The sequence below is a fragment of the Corvus hawaiiensis genome, chromosome 3 (assembly GCF_020740725.1).
Source record: "Corvus hawaiiensis isolate bCorHaw1 chromosome 3, bCorHaw1.pri.cur, whole genome shotgun sequence".
In the NCBI taxonomy this organism is placed as follows: domain Eukaryota; kingdom Metazoa; phylum Chordata; class Aves; order Passeriformes; family Corvidae; genus Corvus; species Corvus hawaiiensis.
Genome location: NC_063215.1, coordinates 95,149,913 through 95,175,088, shown reverse-complemented (window position 1 = coordinate 95,175,088; position 25,176 = coordinate 95,149,913). Strand labels below are relative to the sequence as shown.

Here is a 25,176-nt window from a genome sequence, read left to right as displayed (position 1 = left end):
CACCCAGTGAGAAGCTGCCGCTGCACCCCAGCACTGAGGCCGAGGAGACCTTGGCTGATGAGCTGCTCTCTGTGCTTGCCTTCTGCTCCACGAGTTAGGCTGGTTAGTAAGGCTGTGTATCCAAACAGAAAATGCTGGGAAGGATGCTGTGTTGCTATGGTATTTATTGCTGCCAGTGGTATCAGGGGTTGATTTGCAACACACATATAAAGAATCTCAGCCAATACAAGTATTTTTCACCTAGACAATTCAGTCTGTGCTTCTTTCGTTCTAATTCACCACAACTTCTGTGTTGGTACGTGGCAGCTGGGAGAAATAACCTGTCCTGTTCTTGAAAGACAGGATGACTAAAAACCTGTGAGAAATCCAAAGAAGGCACTAGGGAAAGTAAACTCCTGAAGTCTGTCAGAAGTAGACACCAAGACGCTTGTGCACAGCTGTATCTGTAAAATACATGTGCTCAAGCCTTGTCTTTTTGCTTTTTTTTTCCTTTCCTTTTTCATTCCTGCTCCACCTTTCCAAATTAAGTTCTAAGTCCTTACGTAGCACAGCCAAATTCAAATTTAAGCTGCCTCGTGGCACAGGTGTAGGTTTAAAACAAGCTTAACTGTGGCAGCTCCATCCATCATTACCAATTCTGAAGCCTTCTCCCTGCAGCCTCACTTTAAGTACTTACGGAGGCAGGAGTGTCTGAGAAACCTTAAAGAGGTTTTGGTTCTTTTTAAGCTTTGCTCACTTTTAGAGATTTTGTTGAAGGTATTTCTGCTCAGGTGAATGAGGAATGAGGGGAAAGTACAGGCTTGGCTGTTAATTCCTACCTGGGAGGACACAGAGCCCCTGCAAATATCACTGCTGTTTGTATGTGCAAATCAAAGAGGAACTTTCTTCCATGTTCCCCATCTCCCAGCTTACACAACTGGAGGGAGAAAGAAACTGTGCTGGAGTATCTATTCCACGTGGATTTTCTATAAAAGGAAGATTATGGCCTCTTCTTCATCAGGGGCTGCCATTGGGGGGAAGTGCTAAGCAGCAGTAGCACACAAAGTGCACTATTAAACCTGGGAGCTACTGTGTGCTCAGCAATGGGACCAAGACAGCTCAACAAGAAATGGCTCCCTGCAAGCAGGGCTTAGAGAGGAGAAATAGATTGCTTTCAAAGCTCTCCAGCAATCTTTTTTGGTGAGTTTTACGGTTAAGCAGAAGGTGTTTTAGAAGAAGTAACGATAACAGGAAAATGTATTAACACTCTGAGCATGAGGACTGGAAAGAAAGCTAAGCTAATCCATATGGAGCCCCAAGTCAAAATATTTATTTTTGTTTTCCTTTACAATGTTAACACTGCGCATGCAACCACGTTGACCCTGGCTAGGTGGAAGTGGAGAGACAAAAATATGAAGTACAGCTGCTCAGCTGCAAGCTAGGTTGGAAAAAGCATCCTTTAGGAAAGTGTACAGGAACTGTGCATGAAATACTGCATGAAATTACAATTCTGCCAACACAAATCGTAAATAGCTCTGTAAAATGAGGGTGGGCACCTCTCATTTGTGAGCAGCAAATAGAGCAGCTATTCAGCAGGTGTGCTGAAAGGCTGCAGGCTGGTTGCTCTGACCCCAGGGTAGACCAGGGAGAGTCTAAGGTCATGGCAGCAAATAGAAGCAGCATATAATGGAGCCAAAGTAGAGCCCTGGAGACCTGTCTTTGTGGCTTGAATCAGCTGCATTTCCTTCACCCAGGAAAATCAGTTATGGAGGAAACCTGTCTGTGTCTCAGGTAAGCATCTGAAGAAAGCCTTGGAAAATGAAGTGTGAGAGGGTGGGTTTGTGAGTTGCACTCACCAAGGGGGTAGACAGTAGGGAGCAGGAAGAGGAAGCACAACACTGGCACAAGGGCAAATGAAACTGACTGCCCAGGAGGCTCCTTCAGCTGGAGTTTCTAAAGGGCTGTAGCCCTCTGAGTCACCATTTGCCTGCTGGAAGGAGCTGTGAGATACTTTACCCTGCTTCTGTTGTCTCTGCCAGTGTCAGAGTGTGCCCTTGTGTTACTGCCAGCACCCCTAAAGTTTTAAAGATTTAGCTTGGAAACATTATTATTATGAAAACGCCATTTTTCTTAACATAGAAGTTTCCTCAACCAGCATGAACTAAGAGCCCCCAAGTTCAGAGCCCCAAGTACTCCAAAAGCAGTGTGCTATTTTATTTTGAATGGCTGTCATGGCTTTTAAAGCCTTACACTTACGTCAGGCCTCATACCAAACTTCCCAAGTTGTTCATGCCATATCCAAGTTGTTCATGCTGTCAGTGGTTATTGGCATAACTGTTCAAGGCAAGCAGGACCCTCTGTAGGTCTCTTATTTTTACCAAGTGATGTTTGGCAGGATTTGATCAAATTGAGGAACTCTGAGAAGAATAACCTGAGTGATGGTTGGGCAGACGGCACCAGCAGTGGTGTGTGAAGTGTGCGTCAACAGAGTTGGATCCAAGGGTAGCCTTGAGACAGGATGCCAAGAGCTGGGGAAAGGCAGTGGAGAGGTCACTGAAGTGGCCTGGAGCAAATATATAACCAAATGGAAGTTATTAGCCTGTAATTTCATAATGAATTACTGCCTCGGCACAAAACTATTACCGCAAGAGTAAAGAAACACATAACTATAAATTAGCAGTACCATCACTTCAAGAACTGTCTCATAAATGCTCATTTTTATCTCTGAACTGTGACTTACTATAAGGTAATCCTCCCGCATACCTGAGTCCTTAAAGCAATCTCAACCCTTCCAGCAGCAATCTGAAAAAAAAAAAAATCAATTGGACCTTAATTTTTTCACTGACTTGCCTTTTAATTACCTTACAAACAGTGTAGCTGTTTCTGGTCTTCTAGTATCATTTCCAGTTCTTCTATTTTTGCCACCTAATTTCGGAAACTCAAATGCACTAGTGCAGGGATGAAAATGCTATGGTCCATAAAAATTAATTAATTTTGTCAAGAAAGATCAGCTTTAGAGGGAGTGCCAATACAATTTAAATGTCTCAGGTCATAACTGAAGTTATATTTCTGTGCCACTTCTTCAGTAGACTTTAATTTTTCAGTGGCTGGCTGATGCACCTGTCTGCAATGATTCACTTCAGCTACCCAACCATATATAAAGCTTTTCTTAAATCCCTGTGGCTAGAATGCATTTCTGTTACCTGCAGGCTGACCATTGCTGGAGAAGGCACAGGCCACAGGTAGGCCATTTAATTTGTTCTATTCCTGAAAGGTGCTGATACGCAGCTGCCTAAGGCTATTTACACATTGAGCTGCCCCTGGATATTAAGAAAGGTGGTGCAGCCTAGTTTGTGGTCAAAATTTGCCTGTTAGATCCTGATGGTAGCCTGACTTGTTCTCACCCAGATCTTTGTGATTCCCAGCATAAGGAATGAGGAGATTTTTGAACATAGTTTTAATCCTGGCATTATCTCTACTGGGTACAGAGTGCACACACCTTTTTCCTCTTGGAGCAGTTCACTTAGGTTGCTAAAGCTTGTGGGAACTAAAGGGAGCGGTGCTGAGGCTGCCTCAAAGTTGAGCCTTGACACCCTTCAGCTCCATCTCCTGTGCAGTGTCTAAAGTGTGTCATATCCATTAGAATTTTCCTTTTCCTGTCCTCCTGGGCATTGGTGGCATCTGTGAAAGCCTCTCAAGCTTGCCAGTGCTTGTCCCTCGGGCTGGGGATGTCTGAGCCACATTGTCCATCCGTAGGTCAGGTGTAGGTGACTAGTGCCACAGACAGCTGGGACTCATTCTCAGATGCTCTGGCAGGACCTGTGTTGGATGTGATTGCATTTGCATGAAGCAGAAAATTAAAAAACACCGAAGTGGTCTTCATTTTTTCTTCCTTTTACATGCAACTAACAGAGGGACCGCTCCACAAGCAGCTCCTGGCTGGATTGTCGAATTCAGTGCATGTGCACAGAACACCCCTAGGCATCCATGGGGACCCACCAGAGAGGGTTGATCTCAGATGTCCCATAACACAAGAAATGATCTATTGTAATGCAGATTTCCCCTCTTCCTCAAAGGTGTAACAGGCACAGCATTCTTCACACAGGCTTTGCATCAAGCAGTATTTCAGCTGTCCCTACTGCATTAAAATATATGCCTTAACTAACAAGTGGCTGTGTGCTGGGAGTTATTTTGGAAAGCAGTAATGGGCTGCACTATTTGTGGAAGGGGGGAAACTATAAAGCACCGTGAGGAGAAGTTGTGACAGACCATGCATAGCAATCTCCTCACTCTTCACAGCTCCTTGAGGACAATCCTGCCACCAAGCCAGAGGAAGGAAAGCCTCCCCCCTCAGCAAGTGCAAACTGTGATCGGCTCAAGGGTTAGTGGTGACGAAGGAAATTAAGTGGGTGTGCAAGAGAAAGGACAGGCCCTGCGTTATTGCTGTGACTAATAACAAAATTGCTGCAGGTTTTCACAGTTAAGCTGGTTTTCTTCTGACATGTGGTAAGCTGGCTATTCCAACTAAGCTGCTTTTAGCTCTCAGATGTGAAAGGGATAGGTGAGCGAAGCCTTTCTCACCCTCTAATCAATGCAGAATTAAAGAAAGAGCCACTTAGCATAATCTTACCCAGTAATGACAAGGGCTCTGCTAGCCAAGGAGGGGCTAGAGCAAGGAGATGTGTGTCTGTGTGTGCAAGAGACTTTACTACAGCTCTGTGGTGACCATTAAAGCCAGATATCACTACACACTATGCTTGCTAGTCACTTAGGCAGCTTTTCAAAATCACTTGTGAACTCTTGTTGTCAGTAGCCATCATGTAGCTGTCCAGCTCAATTTCAGAGCCACCATCTTGGGGGTTTTTTCTGGTCACTGCACTTTTGTGACTTTGAGGGTCTATGAGCAGTACTAGTTGTTGTCTGCTGTTCCCCTTGCCCCTACTAGAAGTGCTCCCTTTGGTTCCAAATGGCCAGCATCTTTACTTTTACTTACTTTGGCCATGTCTGTCTTTGTCACCTGTTTCCTACACCCCTTAGCTAGCTTTTTCTCAGGGTTTGGAAGTCTCTCACACACCCCTCACCTATTTTTTTCCTCTGGCAAGTGGCACGGCTACTCCAGTCTCTTCCAGGTCTCTGCAGACTCCCACCTCTCTAGGGCTGTCACAGAGGCCTTGCTTTGAGGATGCCACTTTGGGCTACCACACAATTAGATCAGGTGCCACATGATGAGTCTCTTCTCAGGCCGTGCTGAGGAATGTTGTCTTCAAGCTGAAGGTGTAACTCAGTGGCAAGTTTAAAGTGCTTCAGGCATAGAGCTGTGTGTTGTCTGACTGAACATGCCCCATGCTGACAGCTGCTGTATAAGCAGGACTGAGAAGGAACTGTGTGAGTGGGAAGCATAATCTTATGTGCATGCTGCTCTTCTCAGAAGCGTCACATGCGGAAGTTTCTCCTTAACCCAGCTACAAAAGGCTTATTTGCTTTTTAAACTCACACCACTAGGGAATGCATGTTGCATGCAGTGCACAGCAGGGATAAAAGTGACCAGTTTGCATTGTGCCCATCCTGCAGGCTTTCAGTGAATATTAGTGTTTCTCCACCACAGTGGAGCACTTATTTTTCTTACACAAGGCCATAGTTTTCCAAGACACAGTTCTCAAGCCAACAGTCCATTTCAGCTTTATTCATAGAAACAGAAAAATGTACAAAATTATGAAAGATATATAAAGCACTGAAAAAAAATAGAAAACAATTTAGTTCTGAAATAAGCATCTCTATATGACCTTCAGAGTCATTTCCATATTGGACCCAGAAGTTCTGCATGCATACAAATTGGAATCCAATCACTCAGCAGCTCCTTGGTTCATGTAATAATGGTAATCAATAAGACTGAAGAACAGATTCATGACTTTTTGCTCTAATGCTAATTCCACTTAATTGCAAAGTTTGAGAAAATTCTTGCCCTTATCTCAGTGCTGCCCCAAAATGGAGGCCAATCTCAGATCCCGTTAATAAATTCAGAGGCTTAAAGCCATATACTCTGTGGCTGAGAGAATCCCTGCAATCATCATTCAGCCAGTCAGGAGGGCCATGTTTCTGGCCAGGCAGCACTCAAGGTAAGTTATTTTCAACAGGCCATGGTGTCTCCTAGAACTGGCTTCCAGGGGAAATCATGACATTCTCAAGGCAGGAGAGCGGGGGCACTCAACAAAAAAAGCTTTGAAACAGAAAGAGATGGGCTTTTCTCTGCATGGATAGAGAGCTGAAGCCTCTGCCCTTATTTCTTCAGGAATAAATGGAGGGTACAAGAAGGCTGCCATAGTTGTGAGCAGCAGAGACATCAGAAATGCAGGCAATAAGCAGAAGACTGAATTTCTGCTTATTTTTCTCAGGAACTGAATTCCTTGTTGAAGGGATAAGTTGTATCAGACTTGGCTGAAGCTGCAGGAGTGATGGACAGTAGGATACTAACTCCAAACAGGCTGAAAGGTCTGCCAGGGGCATGGAACAAGTTTTGACATGCTTTGGGTGAAGGAAGCTGCTTTTGGAAGAAGTCCTCTCCAGAACTCGTGGCCTTTTGACCATGCCTAGGGAGAATGTCTAACTTTAGAAAGACTGAAGGTCTTCTGGCTGCTCTTCAATATCAGTTTAAAACAGAACAGTGTACCAGACACCCACAGCACCAGACAGGGGAAGGATCTCCCCTTCCCTCAGAAAGCAGCGTGTGCTGAAGCACTCCTGCAACATGGACACCTGCAGGCATGACCTTCCCAGCTCTGGACAACACAATCTTTGGGCAAAGATGCTGCTGTAACAGGTCTGGCTGTGGGCAGAGGACATGGAGCTCCAGCTAATTTGGTGCCACTGTATTGGACCTTTCTGTTTTTTCCTAAAGGTCTTGAAAAGTTCCTCCTAGGGTGTCTGCAATATATTGCAGGAGCTGATTGCCTGGACACCAGAGAATGAAGCAGACTGAACAGATTTACCATTCACCCAGACTGGGGATATCTCCTTTTGTAACAATACAAGAGGCAGACTGAACAGTCTGAAGGTGGTATTAGCCCCAAAATAAAGGTAGTATTTTATGCTTTAGCTCTAAGACAAGGCAGACAGCGCTTAAAGCCCGAGGAGCTTTAAGAGCATATTTGATTAAAAAGGAAAGCTCTTCCTTAAGAAAAGACCTGCCTCCCTACTCTCTCTTTTTAAAGAAACAAAACCATTTCTAAGGTTACCAAAAAGGTGTTATTTTAAAGGCAAAATTTTAAATGAAGACTTTAAAAAGAAAAAGCAGACTTTGCTACAGTAGGTGGAAAAGTAGCTTAAGGCAGAACTACTCCAGTCAGTGAGAATACAAAATGTTCTAGCTTATATCAGAAAGCAATCAGGAAGAACTGATGAGCATCATGCCCTTCATGGAGCAGTGTAAGTGCAGGGCACAGTCCTACATGCCCCCAGACACCAACTGTGAGAGATTCGGCTTTTTGAATTCTCCAAGGTAGAATTTTATTTTTCTTCAGTATCTCAAAAGAGGCAGCAAAACATGAAAAAAATCCTCAACATATATAAAATACCTGTTCTGAGATGTACACTTCTAATGTACATAGCGTCACAGAGATGCTGTTTTACAAAAATAACATAATTCCAAATGCTTCATAATTTCTCCCCATTCACGGCCGTAGGCCATCAGTGTTTCTGCAGTTCAATTCCTGCATTTGCAATCCAGAATCAATTAAATAGCTTTTGGTTTTAATACCTGGACTGAAGACTTGGTCTGGCTCACCCTTATGCAGACAGAATATCCAGTGTAGAAAAACCATTAACCTGCCTTAAGAATAATTGTTTGTATCATTCCTAATGCGCCGCGTACTTCTGCTCCCACTCAATTCCAACATGAGAATAGCAGTACAGGAACCCAAGAACAGTCAGGGTTGCCCATGGCCAGCCTATAAATAGAAAAGACAGACAATACCAGTCAGAATAATTAATGACTGCTTCAAGTAGAAATACTCTTGGGAAGACCAACTTACGATGCTTCCAATTAATTTTATTAGCAGTTCAGTCTCATAAGTAAGTAGAGTCAACCCACAAAATTTGAAAAGGAAAATTGTCTAAGCTTCAGGGTTGCCTGACCCCCTGGCAGTCCTTGTCTTTCTTGTTTTCAGGGAACTGGACCAGATTTATTCCTGTCGAATTACAAAGGTCTGTTTTGATCCTCTCCTTTGTAGTGGGTTTGTCTATCAAGCAGATTGCCCCAATGAACCCTGATGCTTTAAGCTGGCTATGGTACTTCCTAGGCACAAAGGGATGCATAGCCACAATGAAGATTATTAAAAATCTGAACTAGTCCAGTTACCTGTTCTGCAAAAGGAGTCTGGGGTAATCTCTCATTAAGATTGTTTTGGATATCCTGCAGCTTGGTGTAAAGCCTGATGCACCCCTCTTCAGCCCACCAACAGCTAATATGTGTCAGTGAAGAACAGACAGACCTCTCTGCCTGATTTGCCTGATGCCCAGGCTATTTTTTAACTAAAAAGACTCTTCCAATATATAAAACCTTTGCTGGGGAAATGATGTTTCATTAATATTACAAATTCTTTCACGCGAAAGTCACCATCTTTTCACTTGAACTTATCACAGCAAACAGCAGTAAGCAGGAGGTCACAAGCCAAAAGGTCTGTTGCTTTCCAGTGGAGTTGTAAATAATTCGAAAAATCTGTAATCAAGTAAATGGTTTTGCTTTCTTTGATACCTTTCCTGACACCTCTGTTCCCTTTGTCCATTCTCCTCCTTTCTTTAGAATGTATGAAATTCAGATCTTACAGGTTGAAATCCTCAGCGCTAGGCCCTGATGTTTTTCAGTGTGTGTTGGCTGGGGAAAGAGGACACAGAGAAAGATGTTTGTGGGTTTTTTCAATGGCTTTTTTGTTGATATAAAAATTTTGGTTATGTGCATGACTGGTTTTCTGCATGCTGTCCTTGAACTACCAACACCTGCTTCTGAAAGAAAAGCTGCCCCTCTTGGGGAAAACTCCAGTCTAAAGGAACCTGCTGGCAGACATGAGATTGGCCTGGAAGAAGGGATGGAGAGAAGCTGTAACCTCTGCACAACATGATACTCTGCAGGAAGAGCTCTTTCTGAAGGTATATTTACAAGGTGCTTTGCAGGCTGGCTTTGTCCAGGCTCCAAGCTAATTCCAGCCAGGGGACAGTTAAATTGTGCTCACATCCAGCTGAGCCTTGGCTCAATACCCTGCTGTGAGTTCAGCAGAACTCACAGCCCCAGACTCAGTCCTGCACTTCTGGGGATGGCATGTGCTGGGATCCTTCCTCTGTGCCCCAAGAGCTGGGCACTGTCACACTTCATCCTGGGACAGGTTCAGAAAAAGTTGCTTCCCCCTGCTATGAATAGCTGGGTTTGTTTCATGAACCTCTAATTATTCTAGCCTTGCTTTGTGGTGAAATCCAGTCCTGTAACCTGACTGATTTTCATGGAGACATTTACAAATATTAATCCCTTGTCTTCACAACCCCCTGAAGCCAAATTATACTTTTGTTTAATTATTTGTTTCACAAAATGAATTTGCTGAGGTATCTCCAAAGGGATTTTTAACCATAAAAGTCTTGTTTTTATTTCAGTGAAATTAGGCTACTGCAGATTAGGTTTCACCTTCAACAGCAAGCTAAAGCCCAGCTGTGCTTTGTCTCTGCTAAAATTGCATGTGAAAGTATGTCAATAGATGTAATAAAAACATACCTCTTCTGGCAGCAATATTGTGGTGGCTGCTTTATACAGACTGAGCCAGAAAATTAAAAAAGGACTGAGTCTAGAATTGTTCTTCTGTTTTAGGGGCACTTTGGAAATTTGCTAGTTACATGTTTTGCATTTTTAAATACTGTAAAGCTCTGGCACACAGAAAATGTGCCAACCGTAGTTTGACTTGCTTGCTCTCCTCAAGCAGTGTATAGAGATCCTGTCAGAACACATAGCTATGCACTGGACATCTTTTCTAGATGTCTTAGGCTTCCAGTAAGATTCCTCCATAGTGCCCAGAACCTGGGTTCACAGGTTTTTTTAGCCACTATAATCAGGTTTGTGGTAATCCTCCTGGAATGCAGGGAGTCTATCCTGTACAGTAACGGGTGTCAGGGGTGGCATTCAGCACATCATCTCCTCCTGACCTAATGAAGGTGAGAAGGAAGGGGGAAGACGAAGTGACCCCAGTATGGGCAAAGGAAAAGGGGATTTTTAAAAATTCAATCTTGCTACAGTTCTTATAGGAGGTGCTGCACAAATCCCAAAGCATTTCTTGCTGCTCAGGTAGGAGGCAGCTCCAAGCAGGGGTAAAGGGGCACCTATGCCTCGCCCTTTCTTGCCATACTGGAACCATGTGTAGTGCTGGTGGGTGGGTGTGGGGAAATGCATGCCTTTGCTTCAAAGGCATCACGTTCTGCTCCTTGGCAATCCCAGATTAGCTCCAGCCCACTGAAGGCAGATTTGCACAGGTACATCCACACTTGAGAAGCAGCCCAAGGACAGCCTGAAGCAAGCAGGGGACCTTTAAACTGTTTTCACTCATCTCTTCCATTTTAGGACTGGATATACCATAAGATTATTGAAAAGTCTGAAGAACTTGGTCTCCAGAAGGTGATGATGTAGGGAAGGACACCTGAAGTAATGCTAATGCAGCAAGAGTGCAATTTCAAATTCTGCCCAGCATGCGTTTTCCTTGTCGCTGACCTCCACAATCAAACAGCAGCACGAGCTGCTCTCTCGCAAGGCAAGGTCACAGGAGCCTTCTTCTGGCTTCCACAGTTTCTCCTTGTAAACCCAAGCAACCAAACAGTACCAATGGCCTCGGATCCACAGTTCCAAGGAAATGTCCTCCTTTTACCCTGGGCCAGCATTGTAAGGTACGTTTGTCCCTCAGGCCTTTCGCTGACTCTCATTCTGCTCCTACTCTCAGACACCATTCAGAGGGCTCTTCTTTTTGGTGACTCCTCAGCTTTGCCTTATCCCCCTAAACCACTGCACCCTCACCTATGCTGTACCGCTCTACAAACTCTGCTTGGAAGGGTACATGTCTGCATTCTAGATCAGTCTCTCTCTATGAAGTCATACATAGAATGTGCTCTTTAAAACATTATTGGTTTCAGATCAAGCACTAGGCTGTTAGGAAATGACTGAATTAAGTCTGTCTATTCAAAACCATGTCACATACCGCCTTAAATCTTACAGTTTCTTGACTGGTTTCAGTAATTTGATTTTGGGCTTGAAGGCCAAGTTTCATGGGACTACTCAGATTTTCATAATTTTTTTTCACAGGAAGATGAATGTATTCATTAACATATGCTATTTGTAGATACAAGGACTAATTCATATGCTCTTTGAAAATCCAGCAATATTTGTGAGCTTTACACAAATGTCTGCACAAATGTCTTCTAAGACAGCTGGATATTACTTTTAACAAAAGAACACTGGGTGAGAATCACAACCAAATTCTCTGCTTATGGTGAGGTATGCTGCTCCACAAAACATCAAACACGAGCTCCTTTGTGAGGAGGAGTGCAAATTTTGTAGAGAGGTAGCAGCAGCACTTGATCCATCTATCACACAACCTCCTCCCAGAGAAGTCTTCAGGTCCAGCTAGTCCTGAGGCACTGCTCTGTCCAACAGAGCTTGTGGACTTTCTAGGAGTCTTGCTGGTTAAAACCACATTTTGGTATATTATGTACCCAGCTTTTAGCCTAAAGAGCAGGAGACTTGTCTTCATTACACGATCAAGATAGAATTGATACAAACTTGCTGCTACAGGAATAGCTTTTGGAGTTACTCCTTTCTTTCAACTTCCTATCCCTCATTCCAAAGTATTTCTGGATACTTTGAAAACTACTAGAAAAGGTCATGTTTCTAACACATTCTGGATTTTGACAGGAGTGGTGTAAAACTAAGCTTTCAATTAAAAAGTAACAGTCTGGATCACAGCTCTTAAAAGACCAGTTATATCCCTATAACCTCAGTTCAAATCATTTGAACCAACATTTAATCATGTATCCAGAAAGAAGCTCTTTCAAATTTCCTCATCACTCACAGTAATGAAAAAGAATCACACTGGCAATGTTTTGGGCAGGTTTCAATCATCATTAAAATGCTAGGAAACAGTCCTTTGTTCCTTCCAACCTGGGAGGTGTAAGAGAAAGGGGCTGCAGTTACATTTTGCATTTTCCAAAACTGCCTTAGTGGCTCTTGGACCTGAACATTATTTTTAGCTGTGCCTTGGCTGCACAGTCCTCAGAAGTCTTCAAGTGCAGAGTAGTTATTAAATCAATTGAAGTCAGAAGAAGTAATCTCCCTGAAAAGCTTGGCTTCAGGAGCATGCATCTACTCTGATTTGGAAGTACCTAAGTTGCTGTAAGGCTTAGCACTCAGGAAAATTTATTCTTAAACAAAAGTTCAAATGTGACAAGACACTGCAGCAACTCCTCTGTAAAGTGGAATTAAAGAGACACAATGGTGGGAAGGAGGAAGAACAGGCACCAGTCTGCCAAGCATAATAAAAAGCCAAAGCAAACCAGCATTTGAGGCCAAGACGTCTCTTACCTACAATTACTAACATACTTAGAGGATCAGTAAAACTACCACTTTTTCAGAAAAAAGAACACATTCCAAACTAAAGATCTCTTGAAAGACGCCTATTATCTAGCCCAACATTTGAAGCATCTTCAAAGGCTGGGCTAGATAAACTCTGCACTTTTTAATTTTAATTTAATGTCTTTTTGTCACTTCCAGGTGGACCTGTCTGACCACTACAGCAGGGAATGTCACACAGCATGTGTTACAAACACGGCGCAGTTTGATACCCAATTAGTCCTCAGATATTTGGAAAAGAAAACTCTGTCTCTTTTCAGCTGTGTTATAGCAAAGCCCTAGCCTGATTCAGAGCAGGTTTTTTTGTGGCTACTTTCAGACTCCACATTGCACATGTGTCAAAGGACAGGCAATAAATTCTACAAACACACAGCCCTCCAAGTCCCATCCTCCCACCCCACAGAAAGCAGCACACAGAGTCACAGGGTCTGTAAATTCAAGATACCACCATGTCCCATTATGAGCCCCCAGCTAACAGTTCCCACAGCTTTCCCCTCCATCCATTGTGCAGCTTGGGAGCAGAGGAGCTCAGCCAAGGGGAACCAGCTTGGCAGATTAGGTAAGGCTGACCTGACCTATTCCTATAGATTTCCAGGCACTGAAGACACTTTAGCTGGTGGGTGTGGAAAAGGTCCAAATATTAATAAAAAGTATTACTGTACAATAGGTAGTATTTCAAAGGAAACCCAGGGAAATGCTCAAAGGATAACTCAGATCGGTCCCATGCAGCATCTGGAAACATGACCAAGAAGGACAAAATTCTAAGCTTCCAGGTCTAGACCTGAACCTCAGCCAGGTACACTGGCAGTAACCACAAAATCTTCCTCTTTGGTAGACATGAAGCAGTTTCCAGCAAAAGGCACTAACAAATGTAGAACATAGTAGTCTACTTACGTGGATTTTAAATCATTATCATCCTGAAGAATGCTTACATTTGAGGCTTTCTGAGTACTTATCACTGCTGTGAGAAACTGAAAATGGAGACATAACAGTCCAAGACCATCAGCTGCAACACAGGATGACCACAACTCATTCAGATCAGCATTACTGAAAGCAAAAAGCCAAAGCCTCTTAGTGTTCTCATAATGCAAACAGGTTGGATTTAGTAGACAGAGGTCACAAAAGTTGTGGCTTTCCTGTGTTCTTACTGTGCATGGAACCAGGCTTCACCATAGCTAAAATCATTTTACTTTTATGCTTGATGGCGCTGAAGGAAGTTGTGTGCTGACAAAGACTTTCTTAAGCAACAAGGTATCAACTTAACCTATGTCAGGGCTAAGGTTGCTGATCACACTTTTTCCTGTTAATTAGATAAGCTGCAAATAAATAAATTCACAGGTAGAGCTCAATAGATTGGCCCATCCTATAGCTTTTATGAAGCACCCCTCAACACAATTCAGTGGTGGTGCCAACACTATTTTCATTGCACTATGTATATGAAAGAAAAACAAAACAAAACACAAAAACCCCCACAACCATCACGTTGTGCTATTTGCTGGCAAATGCTCTGTGGATGCAGGTATCCATACAGGATACGCCTGCCTGCATGGATTCTCTGTTTTGTCTTTGGAGCTAGAACCTCATTTAATGCTAACTAACCATGACCACTACCAGCTCTCCAGATGCTGCACAACGTAGACAAAAAGAGTTATTTCCCCTGTATGTATCACATGATACGAGCAGGATAACTTCACTCTATATTTCTTGGAGTGTTTTTGTGATACTATCCTACCCTAAGCATTTTTACTTCTAACCCTTGTAAAAAGCACAAAAAAATTTCACAGGAGTTATGCCTTCTGCTTCATGTTTTAAAATAAATCTTCACCCTCTAGTAGTTTTCCCAGCAGAGCTAGTCAGTGGAAAAAAGCCTGATATTTTAGGCAGTAATTGTGGCCTCATGCATATCAAGTTGACTCTGGAGTAGTTCAACTAAAATCAAAAGAAGCATATTCGTGCTACTGCTGAATTTGAATTAACAGTAAGGAAGACTGATGAAAACTGCCTGTTGGAATTTTCCTGCCAAAACTGCTAATGGGAAAGGAAAAATACCCCAACCAACCAGCTTTAGTTTTCAGAGTATGAAGGGTTGAATCTGTAAATCTTCCCTCTCCTCTCATGTCTTGAGAGCTACACACACCTAATATGAAATCAAAGCCCACAAAATACGAAATCTTAATGCTCATTTATTTTTAGTACGGAGACAAAAGCTTCTAAAAGCATTATTGTAAACAAAGATGCATCTTCACCCAGAAGCAAGGCAAAAGAGCTACCTCTATGAAGCGTTCTGCAAAGAAAACATTTTAGAGTAATGTATCTGGCTTAGGACAACACTGTATTTATCATTAAATGTCTACTCAGGTATTCCCAACAGAACTGCATGGTGTGAACAAGTACCTAAAGATGAGACTTGCAAAGATTTTAGGGCGGTTTTCAGTCGTAATTATCTGCTGTTATATACACCAATGAAAACACCAGAGCCAGGAGCCTCCTTTTGTTACAGTTTTAAGATGAAACAGGAGAATGAAGAGTTAACTGCCCAGGACAACATGAACATCCCAAAGGCAGAGCTGGGAACACTGCTGTTGCCTAGCAGGATCCTGAGGTGAGCATCTGCCTCTCACTGAGCAGAGATGCCCATGTTATATATAGAAAGACATGCTGAGTAGAAAGGTGAATTAACTTCCCATCTACTAGAGCTTCAAATTTCAGGAAGATTTATCTACCAGTCTAACTGGGGTTCTTGGATTTAGGTTTGTGTGTCAGGCTTTTCACATACAGTGAAGCTCCTTCTCTTGCCTTTTAGTGCTAGGGAGCTCTTGAGAAATCAAGGCTAAATACTCACAAAAGAAGAGGATTTAAACCAGGGGTTCAGACACATGCCATCAATCACCAGTAAGCAAACATTTGGGTAAAAAGGTGGAGCACTATAATTTATTTATTTTAATGTGATCGCTGGCTAAGGTACCCTGAAATGGTCATGAATATAAGATGCCTAAATGACCATAAAATAATTAATTTTTAAATATGAAGAATGATTTAAGGATTAATTATTCACAGTCCCCTTCCTACCTGCAACCCATTTTTTAATCTGCCATTTTTCCTTGTCATCTTCAAAACCACTTACATTCCAAGACCATTGCAGCTATTCCATGGTGCTGTCTTGTTTCTTCACAGCATTAAGAATAAGAAAAAAAGCAGACAGTGTGACAAATTTAACAAGTATTTACAACCAGCTATGCTAGCAACAAACAAACTACAACTCCTTATCACAGAGCTCTCGTACCTGAAATGCTCCGTGGATAAAAACTATATTAACTGCTAGAGTTTAATGCAGTAAGAGAAGGGCTGAGAGCACAATGTTAATTTACATGAACACTGCATTTTGATAATTGCTATATCAGTGTAAAGCTAGCACTACAAATGGGGTCATTGAGCTGGGTTCTCACTTAGCACAAATACAAATATCTTGAGGGATGGAAGTGCCCAGATAAGGTAACCAGGCAATCTTGCAGTCGTTTACTGAGCCATAGCAATCGATGCAGGACTAAGGGATTTTGAACACTGCTGGTCTCAGGCTGTATGAAGTTACTCCCCTTCTGCTTGAGTCTTGTTTTCACAGTGTCACCAAAGGGCAAAGAAAAGAGCTGATGCAGACTTAGGGAGGCAGCCCTGGAAGCACAGGGGTAGTTGAAGGTAGCCATGAGCCAACAGAAAACCCTGACAACAAACAATCCCCATCCCACTGGTGGCATATCCCATGAAATGGAAGTGTTGCACACAAGTTATCTGGAGCAAAAGGGCCATACCAGATTGACCTCAGTAGACCAGTTTTTGATGGAACAATTGCTTCACTTTTCAGCTGCACAAGCTGACCTGACCCTGCTGCAGCCCATAGAATCATAGCAACTAAATAGAAGAATTATCAGTAAAATAGTTCAATTACAGATAGTCTGTGGATAAGACTAAATTAATTTTAATTTTGGGGGGAAAACAAGTCTGTGTTGGTCCATCATCAAGACCACTTGAAACAAAGGAAAAAACTAATTTAAAATTCCTTGAATGATGTCAATATTTAATTGACTTCAAGGACAAAATTAGACAATTTGCTTGTATATTCTCAGAAAAAACATTCTGCATTTCAAGAGTACATCTGCTTTTGAGTTTGGGGAGGGAATGCCTTATTCCCTGCTTTCTGTGTTAACTAGGCAACACAACCAGAGAGTACCTGAAAATACAGGCCTACCTGGGTGAGCTGTGTAAGCACAGAGGTCATCTGAAGCAAAAGCTGGTAAACCATTCATCGTTTGTGTCAGAAAACACAGATTAGAAATACCCAGGCAGCTGTATCACCATGCAAAATCTGCCAGCACTTCCAAGGACAGTGATCTCATTTCCTAAGCCCTGCTCTGCTTTCCTGGGATCTGATCTCAGGCCAGTAAGCAGCCAGCAAGCAGCCAGCCAAGGGGAGGAGGTCTGATGAGCACAAATCTGAATCAGTTACCTACCGGTGCGGTCACAGAGATCAAAACCATTCCATCAACCCAAGCTGACACTGATGGATACAACCCTTCTTTGCCTTGTAGCTGGCTTAGAGGAATGCACATGGAAAGATTAAATCTTGTAACAGCCTAGCTGTTCTCCTTGCTTCCCTGTTTTAAGCAAGCTTCCTGAGCAGCCGCTGAAGGGGATCACTCACAATGTTCCTTTCAGGAAAGATGGCTGCACTGGCCATGTACAGAAACAAGTCTGCAACTGCAGAACATCTCATAAGCCCCCATCTTTTAAAACTGTTGTATCTTTACCAGCATATTCCCTTTTCTAGAAGGAAAAAACCTTTCCATTACATAAAACAAAGTCATAGAATTACTATGCCTTGCCAGAAAGTTTTGCCTATATTTAAATTGCCTTATTTAACAAAGTGCAGTTTAGTGCAATGAGATATAATCTTTCCACATCAAATTAGGAAGGAGCATGATCTGATGCACAGCTGTTACATTCTCTGTTGCACGTGGGCTCTGCTATTCAGTGTAATAAAAGCAGTGCTGCAAATCTTTTAACATGACTGTCAATAATGCCAATATATACATCTTGCTCAAAACCAGTGTATTACCCACACCTCTCCGAAGGTGAGAGTGGGCAGAACTCTGTTCTGCTCAACTAGTTTCCTCTTCTTCTTCTGTCCCTGGCTAAGATGTGCTGGAAAGGGCAGGATCCTGCCAGCCTCACTGACTCCCTGCTCCCCCCTCCTGGTGGGGCAGCCTTGACGGCAGAAACTGGGCTGCAGTCCCAACTTTCATGGGATTTCTCCTAGTGCTAATTTCACATCTCATGGGAGAGAAATATAATGAGAACTGGCTACGAAGCAGTCATTTTCATTTGTAAATGGGATAGCACAAAGGAAGAAATGAGAACAAATTTCCATATGTACAGTCTCTGCTAAACAATCATCTCTGCAAATCTCTCCCCAGCGTGTGGTGAGCGCTGCCTTTATGGGATCAGCCACACAACCAGAATAATTAACTAATCCAGGCACCCTCACATCAGCTCAGTGGATCCAATAGAACAGAGCTGGATCTGATCTGATTTCAGACCACAGTTCATGTGCAATGGTGTGGCTACATGGATTAGTCATTTTACAGATACATGTGGGCTAATCAATGAATGCTGCATCTCAAGCAGGCCCAGACCGTGATCAAATATCTTTGTTTATAATCACTACATGTCAAAACAACACTTCCCCACATCATCATTTTTAAACTAAAATACCAAGATGCCCAATCAAGAGAGCATGGTGGCTACTGAGGCTGGCTGGGCATGGGCAAAGCCAGCGCTGAAGAAGGATAGAGTGCAGTGTGTCCACAATTTACCCTAATTATCTGGAGAAAAACCAAAATATTGTCCTTTTTTTCTTTTTTTTTTGCGGGGATGGGGACAGAGGTATATAGCTCACCCTGCTGAAATAGGCTGTTTTTCTTCTGAAGGCTGTATCACTCCTGATCTTGACAAGGAGAGTAATGCCAATTTCTTTGGCAATAATTAGCATACCTAACAGAGAGGACAGAGGGTTCATTTTCTTCCCTTCTCCTTTATTTTCAGTTGGCTCTTCTACTGGTTCTATATAAATTATTACTAAAAATCAATGCCTCATACTGAGGTAAATATTCTGGATGAAATGGAATGGAATGGAAGAGCTTCTCAAATTTTATGCATGGTCACTGAATGCAGCTGATTTTTGCACAGGAAAGGGACATTTAAAAAGAAAAGTATCAGTCTGTTTTACTGGTTCTTTTCCCTATTTGAAAATCTTAAATGCACAATCTGGTTGTCCAGCCACCATCTACCATCTTACTAATTCCTTTCAAAAGAATCTTTTGAATAGACACTGGCACACCCAGGATAGATTTTGAAAGTTCTGGTTTCTGGATCATATTTTCCAGCACAAGTTTTAGCACCCTTCACATCTGCTCACACTGTATTCATCATATGGGTCAAAACTGCTCTTGATAAGCCCTTTTACCCTTTTGAAGAATTACTTTGCGCTGGGATTTGCCTCAGCGTTCACTTTTCTGCAGAACTGCAAGACAACTATGGATAAAAGACCTTCATCTGTCCTTCAGTGTTTCAGTGAGTACTGGCCTCAAGTGAAGAGCTCAGCTGCAGTGAAAGTTTGTCGTAACAAAGAAGCCTGATTAAATAAGCGAAACTTACCATTTGGCAGAGTCCTTCAGCCGTTCATAAAAGTCAAAGACAATACTTAATGTTTTGATCAGAAACTGTGCTTAAGTCTTTGACTTGCATTCTTTATGACCTTTCAATCACATTTGAATACATTTCAATTACCAAGGCAGAAAAATTACCCTGGCAGATGGACCAAGGTCGTTACCAATTTACTAACATCCCTACCTTCCCTTTTGCTGAAGTCCCTGTATCTTCTATGGCTTATATAATAATAAACTATTCTTTTATTCTGCAGAGAGTGATGTAGCTTAATTTGTTTTAAATCCTAACCCAAACTACAACAGATGATATAATTGTTGGGTAGAATACTTGAGAAGCTGTGGCACCATTTGTGTCTCCATTTTGATCTGCTACTAGAGGCCTTAAACACAATAACTGGAAGTACAAAGAAAGACAAAAGCAGAAGGGTGACTCAAATGCACTGGCATCACTCTAGACAAAGACTATGAAAAACTAAAGTGTTTAAGTGATCAAGTCCATCTCCAGTAAAAAGGAGGAGAACCCAACTAGGGAACTGAGAACCCAACTAGGGAAACAGCAACAAAAAAGATGGGAAGCAAGAATCAAACTCACAGATTAAAAAAAAAATTATCTCTTCACTGAAAAAGAAGACATAAGAGGCTTCCTCGGCTCATCAATACTGATCTAACAGTCCACTTAGAATATGGGCAAAGAATGGGGACTATATGCTACCTTAGATGATAAATTATCTTAATCAAGTACGTTATGAGAGACTAAAACATTCAAGTACTCTTGTTAAAAAAAGACTTTTTTTTAGAAAAGTAGACTGTAAGAAAGATTCAATAACAATATATTTTTTCAAATCTGAATTGGCTATTTTTAGTCACAAAAGCAAAGAAAGCTTGTATGTCAACACAAGAACTTGAGCGTGCCTCAGCAGGGACAACAGCCAGCTCAGCTTGCCTCGTGCCTTTGGTGTATAGGTGGATCCCATATGTGCAGAATGGATACCAAAGGTCATGTGGCAAAAGAGACCCCCCAACATGATCAATCTGTAATATCAAGTTAGGACTAACTAGGGTGGCCTTTACCAAATGAAAACAGGTCCAGTCTTTTGAGCCTTCTTTCAGAGCTAATGATGCTAGTTTTGTTTCAGTCTGAACACTTAAGATAGTCTACAGTGAGGACCTGTAAGCTTGGCACAGGTTGACCAGCAGCTTAATTATAGCTGTCATCTCATTAATGTTGAAAAATTTTATTGCCTTCCTCTTGGAGATATAAGTGGACTTAATCTTGTATCTCAATCAGGCTTAACAGAATATTAAACACAAGTGCTGTCAGTAGCCAACTTCTTTGATGAAGGCAGCAGTACATAAAGCTGAATTGAATTATTAATTAAATTACTCCTGCAGAACTCACATGACGGTAGAAAAGTTCTGTAAAAAGTCTTAAGTAAATGTTAACATTTTCAACAAAATAACCACTGTCTTTGATTAATGGAGATCTAATCAGACTATACATTAATTTGGAATCATCTATGAACTGTCATGGAAGTAATTTGTGTCATCTCAAACCCAGTACAAATTTGTCAAAGTACTACATGTAATACAAGGTCTTGATGTAATTAACTTCAGTGATTAAAACGCTCATGAACTGTGTGTCCTTGGCCAAGCACAGCACTGCCATGGTCTCAGTTTCAAGAGAGCTGATGGGTCAGCACTCACTCTTGTAACACAAGTGCAGGAAGGTTACTGCAGGCAGACCCATGCAGTTGGTTACACCACTGAGATAAAATCATACCTACTTTATGTAACACCACAGACACTGAGAAGATACAGAAAGTGCAAAGTGCAAGCAAGACAAAAAAATCCCAAAACACTCCTTATTTTTTCAGAATCATGCTGAAGACTCAGCATTCTAAGATGTGACATCTGGGTCTGTGACAGGTCTCCTTTGTTTTTTGACTTTGTCAGTAGCCATGCTCATAGCAGCACCTGCACACCATGTTGTAGCAACAATGCATATTGCATTTGATGGGGTAGTAATTATATTGGACTAGATTCCCCAAGGGAAACATGCTTCTTCCCAGGAAGCTTCAGCTGGAGGCTCCCTCTGGAGCTGCCCTGATGCTCAGCTCTTTGCCTCCTTTGGAAGCTGCTCTGTGGCTCAGTTAGAGTCACTACATGAACACCCCAGGATTTTCTGTAACCTCACAGCTTGCACACCCTCCTGCAGCAGAATGGAAGAGAGAGGTCCTCTCCCTGCTCCACAGACTACACTTGGTTTCTATCCAGCAACTGCGTGAAGTAAATCAGACTCTCCAGTATGGCACACAACTGGCAGAAACTACATCCTTACAGATGCTTCCAGATTGTCTTTAGCATTCCCCAGGAGACATCAAGAGCCCAGACCATGGGAAGAACATCTCACTACTTCACATTACCTGAACAGTGGGCAGTAAAGGTGAGAGTAGATTTTCAGAGGAAGAAAAAAACCACACAAATAAAAATACGAGCATCATAAAGGATCCCTAACCTATGCATGGCAGACACACTAAGACAGACAATCCTGGAGGGAAGAAAGGGGGATGGAACCAAAAGAGCTGTTTCATCTCACAAGATACATTTTGACAATTCTTCTAGACTGACTGTCAAAGCAAGTAAATGCTGACTCTTATCTCCTAGCTTCTCCTGTCCTCATCTCACAACCTTTCATCAGCAATACTGTTACTTAAAAAAGAAGTATGATACAAACCTTGTGTGTTTGACTGCACTGCAGGAGCCAGCTTCAGTGGGAGACAGATCTGCAATGCTTATCCCAATGAAATGGTGACACCTTCACATTAGTGAGTGATCAGGACTTTTTTAATAAGGACTTGACCTTTCTAAACCTGGCATAGGTCAAACAAATTGAGACATCACTAGCTCATGGCAATCCCTTTTGTGGATTTTTCATGCACTGTTGCCACGTAAGACTTTACTATCAGCTCAAGAAGCACAAAAACCAATGCACTGAAAGGATCTAACACTGTTTCTGCTTCATGACCATGTCTTGCTCATCATTCTGTGCTTATTGAGTTCCATTCACAAACTCCAAAGAATTTGGAGAGCTGTGGAAAAGCACACCACAAGGAGGAATGAATGTGAATTTCTTCTGACTGACATCAGGCACAAGAGCCAAGATCTACTCCCAGTTCTGCTACTGACTTACTACTTCTCTTTGTTTCCCTTTGTGACTTGTAAAGCAACTGGAATCACAAAATTCTTCAAATGGTTAGGTCAAAAATACAATACAGGTCAACAAGAGGATACACACATCTATTGCCATATTTTTCTGCTCAGAAACCTGGCAATCTACTGTAACCTTAAAGTGACCAAAGCAGATTCAAATGAAGCTGGGAGAAGAAACCATGCTCATTTGCTCTCTCTTCAGGAGTGATAATTTTTGACAAACCAGGTTTATAAGGACAGGTGTTTTGGGACACTTTTGAGCAATTTTGCTCAACATTTTTGAGCACTTCTGCTAAGTGCAACAGAGGTTTTACTAAAATAAAGACAGGTGCTATTTAATTTTTTTTTCAGAAAGAGTACCATGATGTAAAATTTGCATTATCAGGTTAATGCAAATTTAATGTTTAATGCACCATAAAAAGTTTAACTCATACAGAGATGTGCACAGAGCTGCATGATAGTGTCACCATCAGACTCATTGGAAAGGACGTCTTAGAAACAACAGAATCATCTTGCTACTACTAGAAAAGACCTTTAACTGTGGTTGCTGTGATTGGGACAGCATTTATGTTCAGTATAAAGCAGAAAGATGGCATCAAATGCCCTAGCAAAACTCTGTGTCCCTTATGACTAGGCTGCACACAGATAACAGTACAAAAAGGTTCAATCTCTGTTGTACATAATTTTTCTGGTAAAAGTTACAAGCCTATTCATGCCATTATATGCTGTTTCAACCCAAGGAAGAGCTTTACTGAAATAGTACAAGGCATGGATTAATGTGAGATGGCCTGGTGGTGCAGCCTCTGGGCATTCCTGTACTTGCAAAGGTGCCCTCTGCATAGGTGTGGCCCCACCATACGAAGTGAGAACACAGAACCAAGCATCAGCTAGGTTCTGGCAGAAATCCCTTCATAGCCTCCTTGAAAAGTGGTCCTCCAAAGGAATCCCAGACCTTTGGGAGACACTCTTTAGGAGGCCATTAGTCTTTAAGAAATTTGGCATCTTGGTTACTTTGCATCCCTCAGGGATAACCTCTCCTAAATGCATGGACCAGAGCTTAATTACACACATAATTAAATACAACAGCTCTCCCTCTAACCAGGGCCTCTGTCCCTTACACCAAGGGGAGCTGTTAGTAATGTCCCTCAGGAAGCACTGGCATGCTGCTATCAAGTAAAAAATAACTTTGGGCTCCTTTTTCTTTGTTTGCTTTGTTTTGCAGCATGACCCAGAATAAAAGGTTGGCATTGAACTGTTTATGGGATAAAAGACACAACTGCCACTACACAAGCTGAAGCAGCTCAGTAGCTGAAAACACCAACTTCCTGCAGAGAGTTGATGTGACAAAACTTGGACTCATTTTTGGAGTCAGGCGACAGATCTTCAGGCCAGCACAAAGCAGCAAGTGTACTGAAAGCAGGCTGTGTAAAATTCAGCATGCAGCTTACCCAAATTAGCTTTTTGTGAGACAGCCTCACAGCTTGGAGAAGGTTTCTTGAAAACAACACCTTGATGGTGCTTTCTAAGGCTATGAAAGTGTATGTGAAAGAAACAAGGCCGACTGCAGTAAATGGAAGGTTTAACATATCTAGGATAAGCTCCTACTAAAATTTTCATATGACATAATAAGGCTCAGATTTAAATCCTTTGGTCTTTTTAGAAAATGAGTTTACCTGACAAAAGAAGATTCAGACATTTCAATCTGGTACTGACAAAATAGTGGGGATTTTGCTACCAGTTTTAAAGGAAATAGGACTCGGTTGCCAGGGTATGATGCTCTCTGTTGTACAGTGACAACCACGCCGAGCAACTCAGCTGGGAGCTGAGCACTCAGTAATTGGAGGGACTTGGCTTGAAAGTAGCTGAAATATTGATGCCTACCTCACCTTGGAAATACACTATTTGCTTGCAACAGTTATTCTGGTATTTCGCATTTATGAATACCTGACAGGACCTTCTCTCACAATCCTCCCCTGCCCCACCATCCAAATTATCCCTCACACTGTCCCATCTAAGAAAATGAGTAAATTCAGTATCTTAATGAATAGCAACACTTGAGTGTTAAAATTATGTATCTCTCTAGTAAAACAGTTGGGAGTAGAGGACAGGAAAATAAACATCTTTTTGTCAACTTCAGTGAAAAAAAGAAGACACAATTTTGCATAGACAGATCAAAATACTTCCGTAAAATTAATTTTTTAACAAATACCTACCAGACTTCTGGAAAGTGTTCCTATTCTAACTTTCATGAAAAGCATTTAGAAAACAAAAGGTTGTGTCTGCTCTGAATCTGCAAATTTCACTTGAACAAATTTTGCTGCAATTTCTCCATCTATTGACTTTCTCACTGCAGCATTTTGTTGCCTTTCAGCTACAAACTTACCTATCTGCAGAATCATTCTGTGAATGGAAACCATGTCACCCTTTCGCCATCGCCACTGCTCTTCTCCAAAACCTGCCAAGCTCTGCTGCATGCTCTTTTACCATTAATTCTCACCCTCATGAGCAAAGTCGACCACTAAGCACAGGATGTGAGCAGACCAGCAATGTGTGCCCCCCAGGCAAAGACTTCTTCTTCCACAAAACCAGAGAGAGAACAGGACAAAGTCAGAGTCACCTGTA

The 25,176-nt window shown here is 42.1% G+C and overlaps 1 protein-coding gene across 3 annotated transcripts in view; it reads right to left on the bottom strand.

The window, feature by feature from the left end:
• Nucleotides 1–5,635: 5,635 nt before the first annotated feature.
• The window catches only part of HHAT (hedgehog acyltransferase), a 151,296-nt gene continuing 131,755 nt past the window's right edge, over nt 5,636–25,176 (bottom strand). For 2 of the 3 annotated variants that reach the window (XM_048296241.1, XM_048296242.1), the window contains one exon: nt 5,636–7,922. In XM_048296241.1, coding sequence (XP_048152198.1) covers nt 7,831–7,922 — 92 coding nt within the window. In that variant the 3' untranslated portion in view covers nt 5,636–7,830. The remainder of the gene's footprint in view (nt 7,923–25,176) is intronic. The other variant, XM_048296239.1, reaches the window with a different exon arrangement.